The sequence below is a fragment of the Marmota monax genome, unplaced genomic scaffold (genome assembly GCF_021218885.2).
Source record: "Marmota monax isolate L192 unplaced genomic scaffold, Marmota_monax_Labrador192_F-V1.1 WCK01_AAM20220418_F8-fsc00171, whole genome shotgun sequence".
NCBI lineage: Eukaryota > Metazoa > Chordata > Mammalia > Rodentia > Sciuridae > Marmota > Marmota monax.
Window position 1 is genome coordinate 1 of NW_026694658.1, and position 21,349 is coordinate 21,349.

At 37.8% G+C, this 21,349-nt stretch overlaps 1 protein-coding gene and 1 long non-coding RNA gene across 4 annotated transcripts in view; both read left to right on the forward strand.

Annotated features, from left to right (window-relative positions):
- The first annotated feature begins 1,044 nt into the window (after positions 1-1,044).
- On the forward strand, positions 1,045-3,564 carry LOC124078398 (uncharacterized). Its single transcript, XR_006846890.2, has 2 exons — positions 1,045-2,393; positions 3,422-3,564. It is a non-coding gene; the product is annotated as an uncharacterized LOC124078398 (long non-coding RNA).
- A 4,076-nt stretch (positions 3,565-7,640) lies between these two features.
- Positions 7,641-21,349, forward strand: part of Heatr6 (HEAT repeat containing 6) — a 33,064-nt gene continuing 19,355 nt past the window's right edge. For 2 of the 3 annotated variants that reach the window (XM_046423143.2, XM_046423145.2), the window contains exons 1-9: positions 7,641-7,890; positions 10,032-10,139; positions 12,607-12,747; positions 13,180-13,295; positions 14,058-14,172; positions 15,612-15,713; positions 16,648-16,785; positions 18,693-18,991; positions 19,828-20,005. In XM_046423143.2, coding sequence (XP_046279099.1) covers positions 7,672-7,890; positions 10,032-10,139; positions 12,607-12,747; positions 13,180-13,295; positions 14,058-14,172; positions 15,612-15,713; positions 16,648-16,785; positions 18,693-18,991; positions 19,828-20,005 — 1,416 coding nt within the window. In that variant the 5' untranslated portion in view covers positions 7,641-7,671. The remainder of the gene's footprint in view (positions 7,891-10,031; positions 10,140-12,606; positions 12,748-13,179; positions 13,296-14,057; positions 14,173-15,611; positions 15,714-16,647; positions 16,786-18,692; positions 18,992-19,827; positions 20,006-21,349) is intronic. The other variant, XM_046423144.2, reaches the window with a different exon arrangement.

Here is a 21,349-nt window from a genome sequence, read left to right on the forward strand (position 1 = left end):
CGTGGTCCCCTTGACAAATCCCCTGACTTCTCAATTGCAAAGTCTTCAACCTCCACAGCATCTACTATTCTTTGCCCTCCTTTAGTCCTCAAGCTTTCTTCTCTCCTTGATTATCTTTCACTGTATCTTATTCTTCTCCCTAAATATTAGAGGATTCAATTTACTCCTCTCTCTTCTTTGCTCTTTTCCCCCCACCCCATCCCATTTTGGTTCATTCTTTGAAACTGTTTCTTCACCTGCTCCTTCAACTCTCGCTGCCCCACTGTTTCTGGCCTGATTACTCCATCTCAACAGCTTCTAACACCTTTCCCTAACTCTAGAGTTTTCCTTTTGCAGTTTGCATGGCTGTTAAATCCTGCTCCATCCTATTCTCCCACACCAGAATGATCCTCCCAAGTGAATAGCCTCTCTTGGCCTATCAAATGAAATCCCAAGTCCACAGGTCCTGGACATCTGCCTGCCTTTTTTTGTTTGTTTGTCCCCTGCTTCCATTTCCTGCTTAGCTTCCAGCTACTCATAATACTTATGCAGACTTCCAATTGCCATTCCTCCTGGATTCCTCTTATTCCAGGGTGGGGAGTGAGACCGATGAGGTGCCTAGGGTTCAAGATTTAAAGCTGCACTAGATCGCAAGGTTGTGCACAAGTTCCTCCTTAAGTTTTGGACGCTATGCACGTCACTGACCTCCCCCTCACTCCAACCCGGTTGCATTTTTCCATTGTGAATTTTTGCTAGTAATTCTTTTCTCACAACACTCCACCTGCCTCCTCCCACTAATTCTGCCTTCAAAATATCCCTGCTCTTCAAGATTCACCTTTTACAATTACTCTAATTGGAAGTAATGACTTACTTCCTCTGAGTCCCCTGAGTCCTCTGGATCTACCTCTCTTGGGACACTTGTGAAATATTGTTGGGTTTTTTTTTTAACATTTAAAAAAATTTTTTTAAATTGTAGACGGGCACACTACCTTTGTTTTATCTATCTATCTATCTATCTATCTATCTATCTATCTATCTATTTTACGTGGTGCTGGGGATCCAACCCAGTGCCTCACATGTGCTAGGCTAGTGCTCTACCACTGAGCCACAACCAGTCCTGCTACTTTATTTTTAGTACTTGGAATGTAAGTCTTATCTCAACTGTTAGATTCTGAGCTGCTTGTCTTACATCTCTATATTTCCTGAATAACTTCCTCTATGCTTGATATATAATAAGAAATCAACAGTAAGTACTTATGAGTGACTAAACTGCCATCAGTGGGGACAAGGGATCTTTGATGTCCTCACAACAAATCAACAACAGCTACTGGGAACATGGAGGGATCACACTAATTCCTATAAAGTACATCATAGACATCCCCCAGGGCCCTTGTTACACCCCTCAGATACTGCTAGTCAATCATGGCACTCTTTTCTCTCTGAACATGGATATGGCATCTGAGCCTGGTCAGCACAGTACCAAAGAGCCACCTCCATTGATTGGAGTTCACAATGGAGAATGAGCTTTATTTTTTCCAGCTAGATCTAAGGGCCCCATTTTACAGAGGAGGAAACAAAGGCCAAGAGAAGTCCAGAGATAGAATCAGGTAGAGCAATTCCTGAAAACAGCTAAGTAGCCAATCTAGGCACAGCATACATTCATCTACAGCACTGCATGATACTTTGCTAGAAGCCCCTGTGAGATCTTAACCAGATCTTTAGTCCTACTTCATTGGTTCCAAAAACCAATCTTGAGACTCTGGGAACTTGGGGACTCTCCACTCAGTTCAAGAGTGACTCCTTGAAATTTAGAGATGTACTCTTCATGTCAGGTCAATTTCACCATGTGGGCCAGCAGAAGGCCGAGGGACCAGGCAGGTCAGGGGTGAATCCCACTTCTGTATCTATTAGCAGGCAAGTCACATCTGTGAACCCCAGCTGCAAAAACCTATAAAATGGGGATAGTTAGACTCATCGCACAAGGTGACTGCAGGGGACCCTTGAAGATAGTCAGTAAATGTGAGTCTCCCCTTCCTTGCAGTGTGGGGAAGTAAGGACATTCAGGGGGCCTCTTTGCTCTTACCCTCCACAAACACAAACACTTTCTCCCCATCTCTAAGGTAGGCTTTCCTTTTGAGGTTATTTAACTGAGATATACAATACGTTAATGAGTATTAGTCTGCCAGTAATCATTTATAAATTATAATACTAAATTGAAAGAAAGAAGTGGAACTTCTTCCTTAATCCTGGACTGTCATCCCCAGTGCTTAAGCCTCAGGCACAGTGGTTTTCAGCTGGTCTGTTCTAACTTAGGGGCCTGTGCTGAGCTCTGCAGAGGTGACTGGGACTGTGGACCAGGGGAGCACTGTGTCAGCACCGGGTGTGGACATGATTGTGCTTCTGACTAAACACAGGTAAAAACATCCTGCTTCCCCAAACTTGCCCTACCCAGGCAGGTTGTACACATGGCTCCCTTTTAGACTTTCCAAAATTGGATGCGACAGAAGCCTGTCTTCTAGTAGCCTTTCCCTCTTCACCCCCCAATAAAAGATGTATCCCATCACAAGATAGTGATTTCCAAACTTTTAAAATAATTTCCTTACCCGGTATATCCTGGGGAAAAAAAAATCAGGCTATTTTTTTTAGGAAAAAAAAAGAAGATAAAAATAACCCATAATCCCACAACCCCCCAAAATGTCTGCTTAACATGATGATGCATATTTTAAACATAAATATATAATATGTATTTTAAAATGAGAATCTTGTACCTATTTCAATTTCTCAATTATTTGACTTAAAAATCACTAGTGAAAAATTTTAGTATTAAAAGTGAGTCTTCCATTCCATCATCTCTACTGGCATTAAGCCCATCATATATGCTCATGTACTTGGTAACCTCTAAGATAGCTCTTATTTTTATAATATTAATATGACTATAATGAATAGTAAATTAAACATGCCTGTATTAATTCTCTTGGGGTAAATTCTAAGAAGCATAATTATTGACCAAGTATAATTATTGACCATTTGATAGATATTGTCTTGTTGACCTATAAGCATCCCTCTCCTATAAAAGATATTTCAGGGGATACATGTGGTAGTTTCTTTATTTTCAGTAGCTATTAATTGAAGAAAGCATAGTAAAAAGCCACCATGATTCAGTTTTGATGATAAATTAAGTTGTACTAAACACAATAGAATCAGTATACATTTTTAAAACAAACCATTTGTATTCAAAACATATTACTTGCCCAATCCACCTGCAATCCTTGGAATGCTCAGGACCTTGCTCGCCACTTGCAGCTGCTATGGATTTTCAGAATTGTATTCTGTGGATCCAGGTCCCCCAAACAGTAGGTCTCACATATAAATTTTTTGTCCATTTCTCAAAGAGTTATCTTAAGGGCCATCTTCTCTAATAACTGCTCATCTCTTCCTGTAGTTTCTGCCTGCAATGATGGGACTGTCTGGAGATTCTTGACTGGAAAGAGAAATGAAAATCAGGACCTGTGGATGGAGACTACAAGTAGTATGGAGGAAGGGAAGAGGAGGTGTTTGTTTCAATAAATAATCACTTTAAAAGCATCCACACTACTTGAGTTATTTGGTGAGAGGTGGCAGTGAAGATAAGGAAGGTGAGGAGGAAGATACATGACATTTGTTGAATATTTTCAATGCAACAAGGAATATGTTAAATTCTTCGCAAGCATTATCTAAGTTATTCTTTTTGTGGGGAGGGGGGAAATGCCAGGGATTGAACTAAGGGGCACTCAACCACTGAGCCACATCCCCAGCCCTATTTTATATTTTATTTAGAGACAGGATCTCACTGAGTTGCTTAGCACATTACCATTGCTAAGGCTGGTTTTGAACTTGAGATCCTCCTGCCTCAGCCTCCTTACAAGCATATGCTACTATGCCCAACTTCTAAGTTATTCTTACAACAATCTTTTGACTATACTTATCATGACCATTTCATAAGTAAGAAAAGAGTTTGGGTAAATTTAGTAATTTGCATAAAATTAATTACATAATTTCATAAGATAGGTGTTGGGGCCTACACTTTTATCCTGTGTCAAACTCTGAGGGATAGGCATTATAACACAGTAATTAGAACCATCTACTCTGAATTTCAAACCAAGGCACACATGCAGCTGTGTGGCCTTCAGCAAATATCCTGACATTTTTGTGCTTCAGTTTCCTCATTTGTACAATAGTATAGACATCATAGACCTACAAAGAGTTTAGTTCTTGTACAGTGCTTGGCATAGTGCCTGACATAGTGGTCCCAACAGTTGGTTCCCCATATCCAAACAGGTTCTGAATCCATAGATTCAACCAGCTGCAGGATGAAAATATGTGGAACAAAAAAAAATTGTGCCTGCCACCAAATGTGCAGACCTTTTTTTTTCTCATTATTCTTTAAACAATATAGTATAACAACTATTTACATGACATTTACATTGCAATAGATATTATGAGTAATCCAGAAATGACTTAACTACATGGTAAGATGTCTGCAGGTGATATGCAAATACTATGCCATTTTATATAAGGGACTTGAGCCTTCTCAGATTTTGATATCCTCAGGGGAGTCCTAGAACCAATGAATCATGAACTCCAAGAGATAACTATATTCAATAAATGTTTACTACTATTACTATTATTGTTTTTACCAAATAGATGGGCTGTTGACCCTTAATTTTACAAGAATCTAGAACAAGACACAAGGCCAATTCTCCTTCCCAGTCTCTAGTTTCTAGTTTTAATCTGGATATTGAAAGTCAGCCCCTCATTTCTGTTTTTCCCCCCATTACAAAAAATATGGGAGGTAAAAATGTCTAATAATTTCTTGTTTATGTTCTTCATAATCACAGACCTAAGACTTAGCTGGCCTAGGTTAAAGTCTGATTTTGACCAATGCTGTTAATGTGGAACTTGACAAACTATTTAAGCTTTCTAGCATTATTTCATTCACTATAAAGAGAGAAAATAATAATATCTCATCATTTGAATGCAAAATTTATAAAAATTCATACTTTACAAAGCATTTTCATAAAAAGTGCCATCACCCAATAGATGAAAACTAGAGGGCCCTGGATAAACAATTAAAACAGTGAATTTACTCATTTTATCAACAAGTATAGGTGTATGCCTACTGCATCCATGTGCTTGCTAGCACTGAATATACAATGGTCAATGACACAGACAAGATTTGTGCCTTCATGAAACTCACATTCTAGAAGAGGAAACAGATAACATGTAAATAAACAAACAAACAAAAACAATAACTACAGATTATCATAAATAAAAAATATACAAGGATGTGAACTAGAGTGGGGGTATGCAAGCTTGATTTACGTTGCAAATGTGAAAGAAATGCAATTCCAGAATAAGGTTCCAGATCAGCCAATGAAGAAGTTAAAAGGGAAATGGCTATAAACTTGTTTAACACTCCTTACAGCTCCGCAATCACTCTAAGACTATTTAAATGTTGAGAGTACCAAGGATCAAAGATGTGTGAGGAAATTTTCTTGGGAGAGACTGTTAGTTTTCATAGTCTCAGAGTTGGAGGTGGGTGTTGGGGTGCTACTGTCTAACCTCAAGTCAATGAAATGGGCTTTCAAAAGTTTCCCTGAGAGCTTGATAAATTTTTCCTTCAGTTGCTGATCACCATGAAATAGGAATATTTATTTCTATCCACAAGGATATAATCTATCATGACTCAACAGATTGACATTGGTATACTTTACAATATCTGGGTCATTCAATATTAAATAACACTATATATGGGTAATCTATGTTGTAGCCTACTACAAACCCCTCTAAACCCAGATTATTCCCAGTCTCTTCACACCAACTCCAGTATGGTAAGGACCAGGCCTTACATCCTTCTATCCTAGGGTGTTGAACATCTCTTAAGCACTACTTCAAATACTTTTGGTCTTAAACGCTTAGAACCATACTTACAGCAATGGTTTACCTCAGTAAACTATTTAGTAGTGGTTGTCAAATATAACTTGTCAGAACCTTGCCTCAAACATATACTCTATATCCCAAACCATCTCAGTTTTGCCTCAGGGCTGCTTTAACTACGCAACAGGAGACTCCTCTAGGAAACATTGCACATCGATGCATGTTAACTACAGAGCTAATGCCTAGCCAGGTGATAATTGACAATAGAGGTCAAAAGCTGGCAGATATATGCTTCTGTCCTCCATTCCTCAGGAGGGAGTTCTGAGAGCATTCCATAAGATTTCTCAGAAATTCCAGAGGATTGGGCTGGGGCTGTAGCTCAGTGGTAGAGCACTTGCCTCGAAGGTGTGAGACCCTGGGTTCAATTCTCAGCACCACATATAAATAAATAAGATATTGTGTCCATCTACAACTAAAAACAAAAAACTCCAAGGATTGAGTGATAAGAAACTTCTTGCAATGCCCAACTCAATAGCATATATTTGTATTGATTCTCCTTCCTTCCCTGTTTATTCCTGAATAGATGACTCACATACCAATCTTGTCTGAGGCTCTATTTTGAGGGAGTCCCAACTAAAACATCTAGAGACTAGTTTCAGCTTTTGATCGTCTCTGAGAAAATGCTTGAACAGTATCACAAATACACATGCATACATGCACATATATAACACTTATGTACACTTATTCCAAGAATGAACAATAATATACAAGCATAATGGAATCTAAATCCAAACAAAAAAATAAACATTTTTCCCCAAAGAAGCTCAAATTCTTCAAAGAACTAGCTCTGCTAAAAAGCACATTCACAATTTTCAATGATGACCAGTGTTTTATTCTGAGGATAAAATATGTATATTCAGATGACTTCAAGATTTTTCCAGGAGCCAGAGGTGAAGATTTGTAGAACTCAAAAGTCCTAAAGATGCTTTTCTCAGTCTACCCAAATGTGAATGTCCAGTCTTCACCTCCTGGGTGACTGAAAACTGATCATTGTTTAAATGGCTATTTTACTTCCCATTCTCGCCTTCAAGCTTTCAGAAAATCTTGGGGTCTCCAATGCCAACTAGGTCACCCCCAGGCAGGTTATATTTTCTATAGTTCAATTTAAACTTCAAAATTACTTTCCTAGTGGTGAGAGGTGGCTCTAAGAACACTCACTGTCAGAAGAGAAGCAAAGGGAACAAAGAAACAGTCAGCTGTCACCAAAGTACTGGAAAGCTGCCCTATATTTTATTGGCCAGATTTTAATCACATAGATGGAATCAATTGCAAGGAATACTGGGTAATGTAATCTTTAGTCAGGGTGCATTTGTGCTTGGGGAAAAATCAGGGGTTCTAACACGCTGTAAGAGGAGTAGAAGGACTTCTGAGAACCAGCAGTTTCCGCCACTGCCATTTACTGCAACCCTTCTCCAACTGCAGCCCTAATCTGAAACTCTAGTACTCAACAGGACTGTCAGCCCTGCCCAAAAACAAACTTTCTGAGAGGACAAATAGAGACTCCACTTTTCAGCCTGCGCTCAGAAGAGGTGGGCGGGCGAAATATTTTTAAGCTGATTTCAGAGAGCACCTGCAGGGTACCCGGCTGAAGGGTACAGCAGTCATGGAAACCTCTTCGTTGGCCTGCCTTTCTGGTCCATATTAGGCATTCCGGAACTAGATTGCAGAACCCGGGAATGCCCCGGAAGTATTTTCCAGGGGCCTTACATAGGGAAGATGGCGGCGGTGCAAGTTGCCGGCTCGCCGTCGTGCGGGCAGCTACGAGAGGCTCCGCGGGAGCCGCCCCCTGAGCAGGACAATGGGTTCCGCCGGTTGTCGGCCAGGCTCCGCGCCCTGCGCCCGGATGACAGCAGCTCCGCCCGCACCGAGATCCACCTGCTCTTTGACCAGCTCATTTCCGAGAACTACAGCGAGGGCGGCGGCGTGGCCGCAGAGGTAGGCGCCTCGCCTGTGGGAGACCGGGAGCCGCGCTGTTGCCACGGCCCCACCCTCAGGGAACCCAGCTGGTAACTCCAGCCTGCCTCTCCTGGCTGTTCTCACCCAGCGCCCCGATGACTTAAATCCAGGCTGGCTTGCTCCCTCCGATCCTGGCATATTCTCTGCTGTCCTCCGTCTGAAAGATTCTGCAGTGGTTGGCAAACTCTCGTCTTTCAAAGCCCAGTTTGATGATTTCTGCTCTAACACCTCGCATCTGGCACCACCTTTCCATTCTCACGCTCCACTTTCATTCTATGCATCCCAAACGCTTTTGTCAATTAAATTCATAACTACTGTTTATTTAATGTGTACTTTACCATGAACCATTCCAGGAATCTTAAAGTGTGCATAATTATTAGGTCGGTTTTTTTTTTTTTTTTTTTTTGCCGATGGAAACATTGAAGTTCACAAAGATCCATTATCACGTTGTTGGCAAACAACAGCTAGAAGTGGAGCCTCAGTCTGTAACAAAGTCCCTGTATTTTCCGTTCTTCCTCTACCCCCTCTGCCTCCTCTTTAGAAGTTCTTTTCGCTATCCGAGAAATCTTTTTTATACACACCAAGTCTTGGATATCACTTAATAATTTTCTAAACACTTGAGCCACAGCCTTCTCATGCTCACAGGCAACTCAAGCTTGACAGTTTTTAAAAATGAATGTTACCTCTACACACTTTCATCCCCAATCCATCCCATCCTCCAGGACATGCAAAACACAAACCCTTGTTCTTTTCCCTTTCCTTTGACTTGGAGCCTGTCCAATCCAGATTCTTCAGAATCTCTTTCAAACATGTTTCTCAGTCCATACCATTCTCTTTGTTCCCATTGCTAGTGCCTTTGGCAAGATGACTCTAGCTTGGACTATTGCACTGGTCTTCTTCTAAACTGAATGCCTTCCTCTGGTCCAACCCTTTTGCTGTGCTGCCAGAGTGATTTTTTCCTTTGGTTTAAAAAAAAAAAAAAACTGCCTATAAAAATGAAAACCTGATCTGGGAATATCTATACATATGGTAAATGGTTGAAGCAAAATTGCCCAACAATGTATGCAAGTCAATATGGGGTTCAAGAAAGGAGAAGAATTTTAAAATATGCATATGTTTATATATGCAGAAAAAATCCAGAAGTGTTCACAGCAAGATAATAGTGTGAGTGGGATTAAGAAGAAGTCAGGAAGACTTTTGATTTATTTGTATGCTTTGATATTTTTGCAAAAATATGTGCTTTTCCAGTTTTCTCTCCTATCACTCCTCCTTCTGTGTCTTGTCTGCATTTCAAAGGTACTATTCTTGCTGCTGGTGTTTTGCGTCTCCCAAGTCTTTACACAGTTCCATTTTTTTTTTCTTGAAGTGTGTTTTTGATAGCTGATCTGTTTGCAAAAATTCTATTCATCCTTCAATTCATTCCAGATTCTATATAACTGTACACAATACTGAATAATCACTATTTTCCCACAATGTTTGTACTTAATTCTTTCAGCACTTAATTTAATTATTTGTGTATTTTCTGTCTCCCTCACTAGACTCTGAGCTCTTTGAGGTTCAGAAAAATGTTTGCTTCACTTTTGGAGCCCAAGGACCTAGCCTACTACCTGGCACATAGTAGGTGCTCAGAGCCTTTATATTCAGTAAACACCAATAAAGAATGATATGATTTGCAAATAGTTTCTTCTTTTTTTAATAATTCCCCAATTTTACGTAAAATTTATGTGTCGTTTCCAATTTTCCTAATGACATTGAAAATCTAGTTGGCTTCATTTTTTGATATATTTAACTTCATTATGTGCTTTTATATGCTGGAAGCCTTTCTTTGGTTATTTAATTCTATTGTCTATACATGGTAGAGACTCTGGAGTCTTTAGTTTGACAAAAATGATATTTATACTTTTTTCTTTTTTAGCACACCCTATTTTTGTGCTGTTATTTCATCTTTTTCTGCCTCACATTTCATTCAGATGTCATCTTTTCCCATTCTTCAGTATGAACATTCAGTTTAATTCTCCCATTTTCCTGTGTTTGGTGCGGGGATGGGGGTGGCTTTCACTTGATTAATGGGAATGTTACCTTTGTGTGGTTTTTTTGTTTGATTGTTTTTTTCTTGGTAGGATGTCAGTGCTCTTCTTGTCCAAGCTTGCCGACTGGTGCCTCTTAATCAGAATCATCTTGTCAGCAAAGTGTCTCAGCTGATCCACCATTTACTAAACAGATTACAGGTAATCATGTATGTAACTTTAGGATTCAGATCATGAACTTTGAGAATAAGCAAATGCTTTTGAAATACTATATCCATAGTAGGTATGATAAACTAATCTTTTGAGACACTAGGAAAAGCAAATGCCTCAGTATGATATTAAAACAAGCGAGGCATGGTGGTGCACATCTGTTATCCCTGCAACTTGGGAGGCTAAGGCAGGAGGATCACCAGTTTGAGGCCAGCTCCAGCTACTTAGGGAGATCCTCAGCAACTTAATGATACCCTATCTTAAAATAAAAAGTAAAAATACTGGGGACTGGGAATATAGCTTAGTTAGTAGAGTGAGTGCTTGCCTCACATGCACAAGGCCCTGGGTTCAATTCCCAGCACCACCTAAAAAAAAAAAAAAGTAAAAGTAAAAACATCGGGGATGTAGCTTAGTGGAAAGCACCCCTGGTTTCAATACCCAGTACCAAAAAAATTAAAATGATACTAAAACAAACATAACTCTGACCAGAAGAACATTATTCTGCACAATTCTAGAAGTTTGTCTATTAGAAGCATATTAGAAGTATTCCTGTTGATTCAGTAACCACTGTGTCAACCAGGCCTCCTGACCTTAGACTTTTTTTTTTTTTTCGTGGTATGTACGGTTGACCAAGATACATCTCAGGATTGAAATGATCCCAGAATTCTTTCCTACCAATATTTTTTCTCTTTCCTCAAACTATCATTTTTTTAATTTATTTTTTATGTACATAAAACCTAAGAAGTAGCTTGGGGAAGAGGGTACACCAGGATAAAAAGACACCAGTTATTTATATCAAGATCTAAACTGCAGCTCCCTACCTATTTCTAGAACCTTTTCCAACTTGCTAGATAAACCCACTTTGATTTTTAGGATTAAGACTGTTACACATGAGTACATGAATGTAATTGAGAGTGAAAAGCGTTATCAATTAGCATATGTCTACTAGGATGCTTTGGGTTCAAAAAACAGAAAAGTCAATCCTAAGTACCAAAACAATAAAAAAGAAGAAACAATTAATGCCACACTTCAAGTCCCAAAGGAAGCAGCTCTAGAGTCCCTTATTAATAAGAGATTTACTAGCATTTTTCCATTCTGCAGTCCTTAGTGTGTGTTATACTCAGCCTCTCTGATAGTCATAAGATGGCTGCCTCCATTCTAGGCATCCTATGCAAAATAACTAAATAACATTCCACAGAAACCAGATTATCCCTGTTAATTTTGTGTCTCTTTTATTTACAAATGAGGAAATTTGTCCCATAAATTCTCCAGTAGACTCTCCTGATATCTCATTGGAGACTTAAGTCATATAAACATCTCTCTAAACCAGTCTCTGAAAAAGGGAATGGAATTACCATGAGTGCTTAAAACAATGATTTCAACCTTGACTGCACATTAGCATCACCTAGAGGGCGTAAGCTTCCTAAATGATTACACTATGCAGCCACAGTGGACTTACTTCAGGGTTTCTGACCCTCGACACTATTGATTTTTTTTTTTAAACTATTGATGTTTTGAATTAAATAATTCTCTATTATGGAAGCTGTCCTGTGCATTGTAGGATATGTTTAGCAGCAATCATCACGTCTACTCATTTGATGTCAATAGCACCTTTTTAATTGTAACAATCAAATATGTCTACAAACATTGTGCCAGATGTTCCCTGGTGGTCAAGATTGCCTCTGGTTGAGAACTACTAAACTAATTAGGATTTGCTAGAGGTTTTATGTGAGAGAAATGGGCATTTGAGTAGAATCAGAACTCTGCCATGAGGGAAGGAGAACATGGATGCCGATAGGTAGCCAACAGTTTCTACTACATGAGATAGGCTGTTTTCAAGTTTAGAATGTTTCAAACTGATGGGAGGTGGCTTCCAAATATTGACTAGTCTCAGGGGTGTACTTGTGACACCTATAGTCCATAACCAGCTTTCTGGCATTTGATGACTATTTGTCCTGTCATGTCCATAAATTGATAGTTGGATTAGCCTGATCTTTGCCAAGAAGATTATAAAATAAGGGGGGACAGAGATGTGCCATTTCTCATTGTATTCCCTACACCATGCTAGCAACACAGTAGGTAGTTAGCAGGCATATTTATTCACCATATATTGAGTGATTACTATATATAAGGTAGTTTAATTGAATTAAGACAATTCAGTGTTTTAAGTCCTGTCGGTTAATATTTACAGCTATCAGTGTATAGTTAGTTCAAGGGAAAGTTACAAGGTTTTACTTTGAGTGGAGGGACTAAAGGGAGAAGTGAACGAGACCCTGGGACATGTCAAAGGCCTCTAACCTGATCAAACTTTCAAAGATTTAGAGGTGATCCTTTCGACCCCAAAAAGGTGGATATATACTCCTTGCACAACTTGATTCAGGTGAGCATAGATAATCTCTAAAAAGACAAAAACATTTTTAAGAAGTTAGATCATCTGTATTTTTTCCTCTCTCGGTAGGTGATTGTTGATGAACAGAACTTGGATTTCCTGATGGGATATACTATTTCAGCTATTCATCAGTGTAGTTCCTGGACACACATGGAAATCCTTCAAGCCCTGGCAGCTCTGGTTTACTGTAATGGCTCAAAATGTCAAAAGGTAATTTTAACTGTGTCCTGATTTTTTTTTTTTTTTTTTGAAAGATGAGGAGCAGAGGCTTTGGAGTCAACAGACCTATCTTTAGGTTTTTATCCTGCCATTAATTGGACATGTAGCTTTGATTTACAATCTTAGCCTTGTAAATACTTGGCACTCTTAACTGTTAACTATCATTATTATCATTACCCATCATCTGCACAGCCGTGTCTAAAAAGCTTTAGCAACTACCTAGTAATGATCCTTCTGCCATTTTTTGGCATATTTACTACACCCATCTGAAAGATTTACCTAACAGCTAGTCTTTTTTTTTTTTTTAATAGCTAGTCTTTTGACATTTAACTGCCCTTTAGTTAAAAAAATAAAATCTGTCTAAATTGTAATATTTTCCTGGAAGCTTTTCCTAAACCAACATTGACTGTTATTTTATTGTAGTACCTTCCAGACTTGCTAGGCAAGACCGGCCTCTTAACAACATTGAGTGACTTGGCTCAGTCTGACCCTGAAGTCAGGAGAGCTGCAGTGCATTGCATGGCAAACTTATGTCTCAGGTATGTGGATACAGGCAGTTTTCCCAGTAGTTAGAAGATAGTATCTCTCGGGCCCTTTTATAGATTGTTTCATCTGTCTGAAACAAGAGCAACTTAGAAAAAATATCTCAATTTGCATTTCCCAGGTTATTTAATAAGGTCATTATATGATGTGATTTTAATCAAATAAAGTTCATAATGAAGAAAAAATATATATGCTAAAAGTGATAGTCAATGTTTTGTTTTCTATTGGTATGAATTCTAGTCATATTGTCTTTTAGAAGGGTATAGTCGTACCAGTTTAAGCTCTGGTGAGATTTATCTGTCAAGGTTGGTTTCTTCTCTCTTAAGAAGATGTAATTAGTCTACAATATGCAGTAGAAAATGAACAGCACAAACTTGAATTTGTATCTAGGTAGCACAGTGGTGTATGGTGGCTAAAAATACAGGTTCAATCATGTGATTCTAACTCTACAGAACCTCTTTACATTATTTTTCTCTTAGAAATGAAAAGCAGAACTCAAAATTTCTCTTTGTCCATACTTCTTCCACTACAAATTTCTGTAATTTTTCCCTATGGAAACCATTCATCCTTCTTTATATTTACTGGAGACTGTGCCTGTGCTACAGCAGTAACTAACCGCCAAAGTGCACAGTTTTTCTAAGTATAGTCACATTCAGGGGTGTATTACAACTCTATTAGTTTTTATTACTGCTATTATTCTTTTGAAGGCACCATTTCAAAGGACACAGCCTGAGTTGTTTTCTCTATATGTGTTTTAGTGTGCCAGGACAGCCATACCTGGAGGAGCCCTACCAAAATATTTGCTTCCAAGCTTTCTTGACCACTTTACAGTCTCCAAAATCATCAGATATGGATGACATAACATTTTGCATGGTAGGTAGGACTATTGCTGATCTTACAAATTGATGTAGATATGTCTAGAAGCAAGAGTTGAACTGAGGCTGTTACCAACAAGTTTAATTTTGGCTGCTATGTTAGTTTTGTCTATATATATGTATATATATATCTACATAGAACGTTTGTAAGCCAAAAAGACTGAACCATATCTTTGGGTTTAAATTACAAGAAACCTTTTTTATTTGTTTTGTTTGGCATTTTAGGTTTTAAAAGAAAGCTCTTCTCATTCTTTTTCCTCCTGAGTATAAAAACAGTCTAGTTTCAGACTAATACCTGATGTTTAAGATGAAAGGGAAGAAAGTAGACTTCAATAATATCTGTACTATTTTATTTCTTCTTAAAAGAATTATATGCAAATATGGTAGTTTCTTAACATGTTTTAAATTCAGGTTGACATATTCATACATTACAGATCCAGGATAGTAAAAGTTTCTTATAGTCCCCTACTCAGATATAATCACTGGAGATGATCTGTGCTTTTAGATTTTTTTTCTCTATGTGAATGAGTATGTTTATCTTTTTAAAATAGAATCATGTTTAATATGCTGTTTTGAAACTTTCTGTATTTTTTTTTTAATCTTAATATCTGTGGTACGTTTTTTCAGTACCTCTTAATGTACTTCATGCTTTCTTATTTCTGTAGCTAGGAGATCTTGGGCAAATTACTTAACTGGTTAGAGCCTACATGTTCCTTGCTGAAATGGTACTAATGTAACTACATTGTAGGGTTCATGTAAAATATAAATAAAAATAGAGCTTTTAAAGTGCTTGACACAGTACCTGCAACTGTTGTTGCTGAGTTTCACATTTAGGAGGTTAGCTTCTTAGGTAATCATTCTCATGATCATCAAATTGGATAAAAATTGCTTTTTAAAAGTTTTTCCACTATTTCAAACAGGGCTACAGTTCACATCCTCCCCTATAGGGAGTAAGGATGGAGTCCTAGAAGTGAGATTACTGAATCAAGAAATCAATCTTGATCCAGAATTTGCCTTTAGAGATTACATTTTTATCATTTACCATCTGCTTCTACATTTACACCTTTGACTTTAAGAGCTACTGAGGTTGCCATATTGGAGAACTTCCCTGCTTTTGATCTCTACTATTACTTTTTCATTTCTTATCACAGTCTTCCCACTAAATCTCTTCCTTTTTATTTTCCTTGTCCACTATTTATATATGCTGGTTTATAAGTCTGTAGTATAAGACTTCTCAAGAGTACTCTTCTAGAAAATAACTCAAAGTGATTTATCAGGTCATTTTTCTGGATCTTAACCTCTGCTTTGTGTGTTTCAAATGGTTTTTTCATCATCTAGAGAATTTTCCTCTTCCATCTTAAGTGATGCTGAAGAGTAGATCCCTGGACAACCAAAATTTATTCTGCCTTCTAACTAAGTCTCTCTTTGTCCCCCTAGTTGTTACAAAATGCATTAAAAGGCATTCAGTCACTTCTAAATGGTGGAAAAATGAAACTAACACAGACTGATGAACTTGGAGCTCTTCTAGCTGTACTAAAGGTAAGGCACTTCTTCATTATGATTCGTGTTTTTCCCATTTAAACCCCAGATGTGAGTACCGTTTCATATCATCATTCAAAGGCTAACTTTGAAGGTATCAAAAGTTCTCATATATTCTAAGAGAGCAGAATACAATGTTCATATATATAAGCATAGTTAATATTAAGAATAGATAATAGCCTCTTTTAAATAAATATACCAAAATTTAAAAATTATCTTTGAATCTTAGGAAGGAACAAGTTGTGAGATTAAATCTGAAGATAATTTAATCACAGCTTATCTTGAACCAGCTTTTACCTTATTGTACTTGAGAAAAGAGCCAGGGCTTCTGCTGGCATCCTCTGTCATGTAGAAGGCAGGTTAATTAAGACATGTGTCAGCACACTGCTGTCACTAGCTTCCAAACCTGCCAAGCAGGAGGACATGAACTCACCACTCTGGGGATCCAGCTATCTCAGCCGAGACAAAAAAAAAAAGGAGCTTTTGTGCTCACCTGAAGTCATTGCTATCTGTGACAATATAGCTTTATTAAAACTAAAATTTTAACTTTTCCCATGTGCCATTTCTTTTACCCTCAAATAGAGACAGACAGCTAGATTTAGAGACAGATGACTAAATAAAAATGATAAATTAGTTTAAAAATTAGTGGATAGATAAAATAACTGGATAAGATGATGGGATTAAATAATTAAATAAAGTTATGCTAAAAATCAAACCTAATCTGATGTGGCCAAACCAGATCCAGCTTTAGGATAGATGAGATTAAGCTCTTCTTTAAGCCTTAAACTTTCAAGGTGTCAAAGTTCTGTCCCATTTTTATTACTTAATAGTCTTTAAATCTTAATCTGTTTGTGTCCTGATCCAGAGCATGCTGCATAATTCTGCTGTAAGATTTATATTTATGTGTGTGTTTTCCTTATTCATCACTTTTTAGAAAGCCATGTTTCATGGACTTCCTGGACTAAACATAGAGATGCCCACGGTGTTATACCCCACTCCACTTCCTCAGTATGATGGGCGACCACCTGTCAAACCACAACAGTCAGAATCCACTGCTTCTCGACCAACGGTGGTACATTTATGTCTATTTGAATTTAAGTTGCAGATTGTTTTGAATAGTTTGCTTTGTGTATTTTCTATGATTTGCATTGCCACTGCCTCAAAAGCCCACCTTGAACTTGATTTCAATTTAAGGTACTTAGCAAAGTAAATTTAAATTTATCAGACTATTGAAAGTACAATTTAAAGCACCTTATGCTCTAAGCGGTCCAGACAGTGTAACACCTTACAAAAATAAGCATTCACTTTATATACAAAATCAAGCATTCTCATCCCCAGACTTCTCAAAACCAAGGATCAACAAATTTTTTTCTGTTAAGGACTTGACTGGTAAATATTTTAGCTCTTTGTTGCAACTACCCACTTCATGGTCATAGTGCAAAAGCAGCCAGAGATGCCCTGTGTAAATGGAAGGGCATGGCTGTTCCAGTAAAACTATATTCACAGAAACAGACAATGGGCCATAAATTGGTAGCCCTTCTGTAGACCATTAGAAGACCACCTACCGGTCCGCACAATGTCTCTACACTTCTGACATTTACCACATTTCTCAGCCTTCCCTGATAGCTGCTGTCTCCTTCATGTTTCTGTTGGAGAACCTATAGCATACAGATATGTGGCCAAGATTTTACATCCAAAATGTAATACCTGATTAAAAAAAAAAAAAAAAGCTTAAGATTAAGAATTCTTTCATTCATTCACCTATTCAGCATTGACCAAACACCAGACATTGTGCTAATATACCATTGTGAAATATACCAACACTGGCTATTCTTAGGAGTTTGGAGGGGGAAGCAAAGATGCATATATAAACTTCATAGTAATATTAGGATTTCTTTCATCAAAATATTCGCAGAGTATTCAAAACACATGCAGGATACCCCGTCCAAATAGAGGAGGAAGAATCTTTTAAAAGCTGTAGTGACTAAACTAAGATTCAGGAGTGAATAACAGTACAGAGAGAGGAAAGAATGTTCTGAGGGAACAAAGGTACATAAGGGAATGAGTGTGCATAGCTCATATGTTAACTGTAGGGTAGAGATTCGGGTTCATGAAGGGAAAGGGGAGGGCAAATAAATGTGCAGCAAAGGCAAATCCTAAGGGTCTTGTATAGTATGCTAAGAATTTGGGTTTTTATCTTGTAGGTGAGGAAAAAATCTTAAATAGCAGAATGATGTGATTGAATTTGCATCTTAAGAGAACCACCATGGTAGTAAATAAAAGAGTATGGGTCTGGGCCACAGCCAGTAGTCTGAGGTAGAAATGATAAGAACCTTCCCTCTTACAGATAAGGACTTTGAAAGATAAGGACTTTTGAGAATTTGAAAGAAGGCACAAGTTTCAAAGATATTTAGATGTCAGAAAGAAGAAAGTAGGGAAAAAGAAACTGGCTTTTATTTAGCATCTTCTTCTGTGTAGCCCCAGGGCCCTAGTACCAGCAGTGTATGTAATGGATTACCATCTTGCATATCTTAATTGGGAGAGCTGAGAAAATAGGCACTAGCATCATTTCCATAGGCTTTAATCTCTATTGAGAAGGCTGAACACTTTCACTATGCTGTTCAAGGTAGGTGCCTCATACTTACAGATCAGGAAGGTCAAGCTCAGAGAAGCTAAGTGCTTTGCCCAGAGTTACAGAGGTAGAATTTGAACCCAAACCACATGTTTTGCTGTGACCCATGGACTTCATGCCTTATTTCTTAAGTCCAGGATGGTGTGTGTGAGTACTCAGCATTGTGTCTGATGCATAGATACTAAGTAAGTGTTACTTTTTTCTTTTCTTCTCTTAGTTCTTGTTTCTTTAAACTATGTGTTGGGAACATATTTAGTCATTTTCAAATGAGGAAGTACCAGTGATTTTGTTAAAAGTCATTTATAAATAATTATCATATGTATGTCTTCATTTGCTCCTAAAATCAGAATAAAAAGAAAAAATACAAAATTAAGCCAAAGAAAACCCCACAAGGAGAGGAAGAGGAAGAAGAATCTAGTAGTGAGATGGAAGCAGTCCCAGGCCCTGGCACAAGCAGAGTGAACATGCATGACAGGAACACTCGATGCTCCTCCTCCCTGGGCGTCCAAGGTTTGCCAGTAGATGGAAGTGGAACTCTGGGAAAAGAGCGGGTCTCCTCACCCTTCACCACTTGCAGCTGGAAAAGAGTCAGCAGTAGTGAGTCAGACTATTCTGATGCTGAAGGAGGCTTACAGGGTAAAATGAGGTAGTAGTATTTTGTTATATTTTTATACTTTAATATCCTAAGTTGCATGTCAGTTTATAGCTTTGCTTAAAAACCTGACTGCTACCTGGATTGAAACTTGAGAATTCTCATTTATGTGGAGCTTTGCATTACTCTGAACTTGCTTTGCTCACTTGATCTGTCCTTGTATGTTCCTTTCCCTGTTATAGTCTTTTCTCTCTTTCTTTTTGTTGCTGTTGTTCTTGGTGGGGTTTGTTGTTATTGTTGTTGTTTTGGCCATTTTGTATTTTTAACAACTACTCTTCTTCAAAATAAGCTCAAAAATCATATTCTCTGGGAAAACTTGTTCAATCCCTCCCATTCTGGTTTAAGAGCCCCTTCTGTGTGACCCTTTGGCTTAACCTCTGCCCTAGTGTATTTCAAATGTGTTATTATTTCTTGAGCTTTCCATCAATCACCTCCACTTAGCATGGGCAGGGGCTTCATTTGTCCTCCAACCCAGCATAATGTCTGATTCCTACATGGGGTCATTCATGGGATATTTGTTGAATGGGTGGATAGATATTCTGCAGTGTTTCATGTCTAATACTAGTTTCCTAACATCAAAATGTTGCCCTCTTATATTCTATCGAGTTGTGGTTTTTGTCAGCCTTAATACCTTATTAGATAAGCAAATTGTCTTAACATGTATTGATCATATCTTTAAAAAATTTTTAATATCATGGCAACATCTTTAGGGGTTATTTTAGGTTTAATTTCTCAATGTATGATTTTAATTGTCTAGAATAAATAGCATTTCATGTTGCATTTTTAAAAAGCTGTTTAAAAACTTTTCTTCCTTATTTTGGATATGAAAGGTCATACCAAGCCAAAGTTCGCCAAGGAGCATTAGCTTGTTTTCTTTCTACTATAAAATCAATAGAAAAAAAAGTTCTGTATGGCTACTGGTCGGCCTTTGTTCCTGATACGCCTGAGCTTGGAAGCCCACAATCTGTGTCCTTAATGACACTTGCATTAAAAGATCCTTCTCCCAAGGTAAGAGCATTTAAATTCTAAGCTTTATAACAGGAAGGGAAAATTTACACATTTTGTTTTTTATCTCAGCACCATCCAATCTTAATTGAATACTGCTCTGAGTAATCCTGACCCAGTTCCTGACTTGAGAACTCCTGGACAGATAAGAGGGGATAGGAAATGGGCTCTGTGAATAGCACATTGAGGGGAATTGTATAGAGGCCACTTCTTGCCCTCAGGCTTTCTGAAACCTGAGCACACAGAGTTGTAACTTGGGTATCTCCTTTGAGCTCCACTGAAGTTGCTGTGTCTCCCCTTTATGAAAATGTTTATTATCATGGAATTTATAATAGCAAAATATGAGAAATGGCTTAAACAACTCAACAAAATTATTATGGTACATATGGTTATAAAGGATGTGTAATGCTCAGAAAAATGCTCATAGTGTTTTGTGAAAGCACAAGACATAGAATTGTGTATGTAGTAGGATCCCACTGATTTTCTTCGTATTTAAAAAAAAAAATCATGTATAATAAATACTTGCTTCTTTTTTTAATTTTTTTTTCCTTCTTGTGGCAGTAGGGATCAAACCCAGGGCTTCACATATGCTAGGCAAGCACTGTACAACTGAGTAATTTTTTGTTGTTGTTGTTATATCTTTATTTATTTATTTTTATGTGGTGCTGAGGATCAAACCCAGTGCCTCATATGTGTGAGGCAGGCACTCTATCATTGAGCTACAGCCCCAGCCCCAAGTGAGTGTTTTTTTAAAATTTACTTTGAGATAGGGTCTCACTAAATTTCCCAGCCTGGCCTTGCATTTGGGATTCTCCTGCCTCAGCCTCCCAATTAGCTGCAATTGCAGGCTTGTACCACCATGCCTAGCTATAAATATTTGCATATTTTAATAAGAAAAAAATTATTTTTTAAAAAAGAAAAAGATGGTTTTGTTAGCCTGGATGGCTATAGCAAGATATTTCATGATATCTTGATATTTCAAATATCTGCCTCTGCTTAAATAGGTAAGTTCCTCTCTAGAAGTTAGTCTCAATCAAATAAGGAAAGTAGCCTGCTATTTAGAGTCCCCTTACAATAAAGTATATTAAAAAGTTATGCCAAATGACATCTGGACATTCTCAGAACTAAACTACCCATTGAAAGTGAATAATTTTAATTAAGGTTTCTCCTTAAAATGGGTAGTAATCCACAATAGATTGGAACATCTTATAATCATGTGCTTGAATAGCTAATTACTGGGTAAAAAAAACTTCTAGATGATCCTTTGGAAGCTTATGTTAGCATTAATTATACACAATAAAATTCTGTGGTACATTTCAAATACTGTAAGTAACTAGATTAGCAGAA